At 41.6% G+C, this 1,710-nt stretch overlaps 1 protein-coding gene across 1 annotated transcript; it reads right to left on the reverse strand.

Annotated features, from left to right (window-relative positions):
* Positions 1 to 514: 514 nt before the first annotated feature.
* SARC_12395 (hypothetical protein) lies at positions 515 to 831 on the reverse strand (the record flags this gene model as incomplete). Its single annotated transcript, XM_014293500.1, has 1 exon — positions 515 to 831. A coding segment is annotated over one exon (224 nt), but the record flags the coding sequence as incomplete, so codon positions are not given.
* Positions 832 to 1,710: the final 879 nt, after the last annotated feature.

The raw sequence follows: 1,710 nt of genomic DNA on the forward strand, positions 1-1,710 counted from the left end.
TCAATTACGATGTTACGTAAACACTAATACACAAAACAACCCCCAACCACTTTTCCGGGTACTTCAGCTTTTGTGCGTGAACCGCTTGACGATTGATTAACTTCTAGTGCATGCCTCAGGCATGCAAGACAAGCAATCGCCCCGGGTTCTTGCTGGATTTGTTGTGACGGGTGAGATAGATGCAAGGGTGTAGCAGTGTCGTGTATAGGTGACGTGTAACCTGCGGGTCCGACTGAGGCGACTGCGCACAAGTGTGGTGGCAGCAAAAGACTGTGTACATACGATGGAGAGCGATGGAGAGGGACGTCCTGATTTGGTTAACAGCATATTTACAGAGCACGGATACGTCGGTAGGATGTTCTGTACATTCTGATTTAAAGTAGTCGTAACTACAGCGAGAATACAATCTATGATCTTCCTACCGTCACACGGGTTCTACAGTAACAGGAACAACACGCCAAGCCATCGGATAAGAAAATATATTATGTGGTTGCATACATGTGTGTATATATGAATATATTTTCATCCATGTATATACCCATAAAAATTTATGGATAGTTAACTATTCTCGTATATATATATATATATACTTGCATACGTTTATAACTCACTTTTGCGAACTGTCATCATACGTAACACATCGGGCCGGAGAAACAATGGTTTCGTTGTCATAGTAACGGAACTCAGCGGGCACGTGATCGCGCAACTCTTGTGTCATATCCGCATCATATGAAGACTCCAATGAGGGATCTAATATATCCTGAGTGTGTTGCTCTTCCTTTACACTCTCCTCGATATCACTCAGGCACGCGTCGGCAGGCACGGAGAAGCCTGTGCAAATGTGTAGGCACGCGTACAAAGTAATGGTTCAGGCTGCAATATACTCAGTGTGTACTTGGTGGTTATTTTGTACTAACTGGTGTTGTGCTAAGTTTAGTACTGGAATGTCGATAAGTCAACATCGCGCACATGCACAGCACCCTAAAAGTTCTGGACAAAATTGAGTATATCTACAGTTTCGATGTGTCAGAGAGGTTAGATTGAAGTTGTAGAGGACGGATTACTTTTCCTCACATTCAGGTACTACAGTGTAGCGGTTTACGTAAAATTCACTTCAAAAAGCAAAATCTTAAGCTCAAGTCAGCGCTTATATCTACAGCAAGAACTTGAAACCAACCGAAAAACTAAAGTAAACCTAACCACGCGGAAATCTCTACCTTTCGGGTTAACAGTAAAGAATGGGTGGCTTGGCAGCATTTGGGATATGTATAAAATTTGAAAGTGATTTCGATTGCACAACTCATCTTGAACAGCGCAGAGAATGGTATCATTCGCGAAAGAATAGGCATGGAAATCGAGTTCGATTCTCACAACTTGTGAGGAACCTATCCACTCGCCCGCAGATGGCGCCGAGTTCGTTGCAGTGATTATATAGTTTTGCTATATCTGCAGTGTGCTAATCTTGTGGACAATTGGAGAGATAAATCCTGTCAATTGAACCTTGCCGAGTGAGAGAGGAAATATAAGACTCATTTCAGTGGTGATGGAACGCTAAGACACACTCGTGCTTATCGACAAGAAACCATGGATATATGACTATACATGGGGGTAGTACCATAGACAAGTACATACATAATCATATACCCATTTGTATATACGCAAAAAAACATATATATATATATATATAACATAAATACATACATACATGCA

This window comes from Sphaeroforma arctica (genome assembly GCF_001186125.1).
Source record: "Sphaeroforma arctica JP610 unplaced genomic scaffold supercont1.2272, whole genome shotgun sequence".
NCBI lineage: Eukaryota > Ichthyosporea > Ichthyophonida > Sphaeroforma > Sphaeroforma arctica.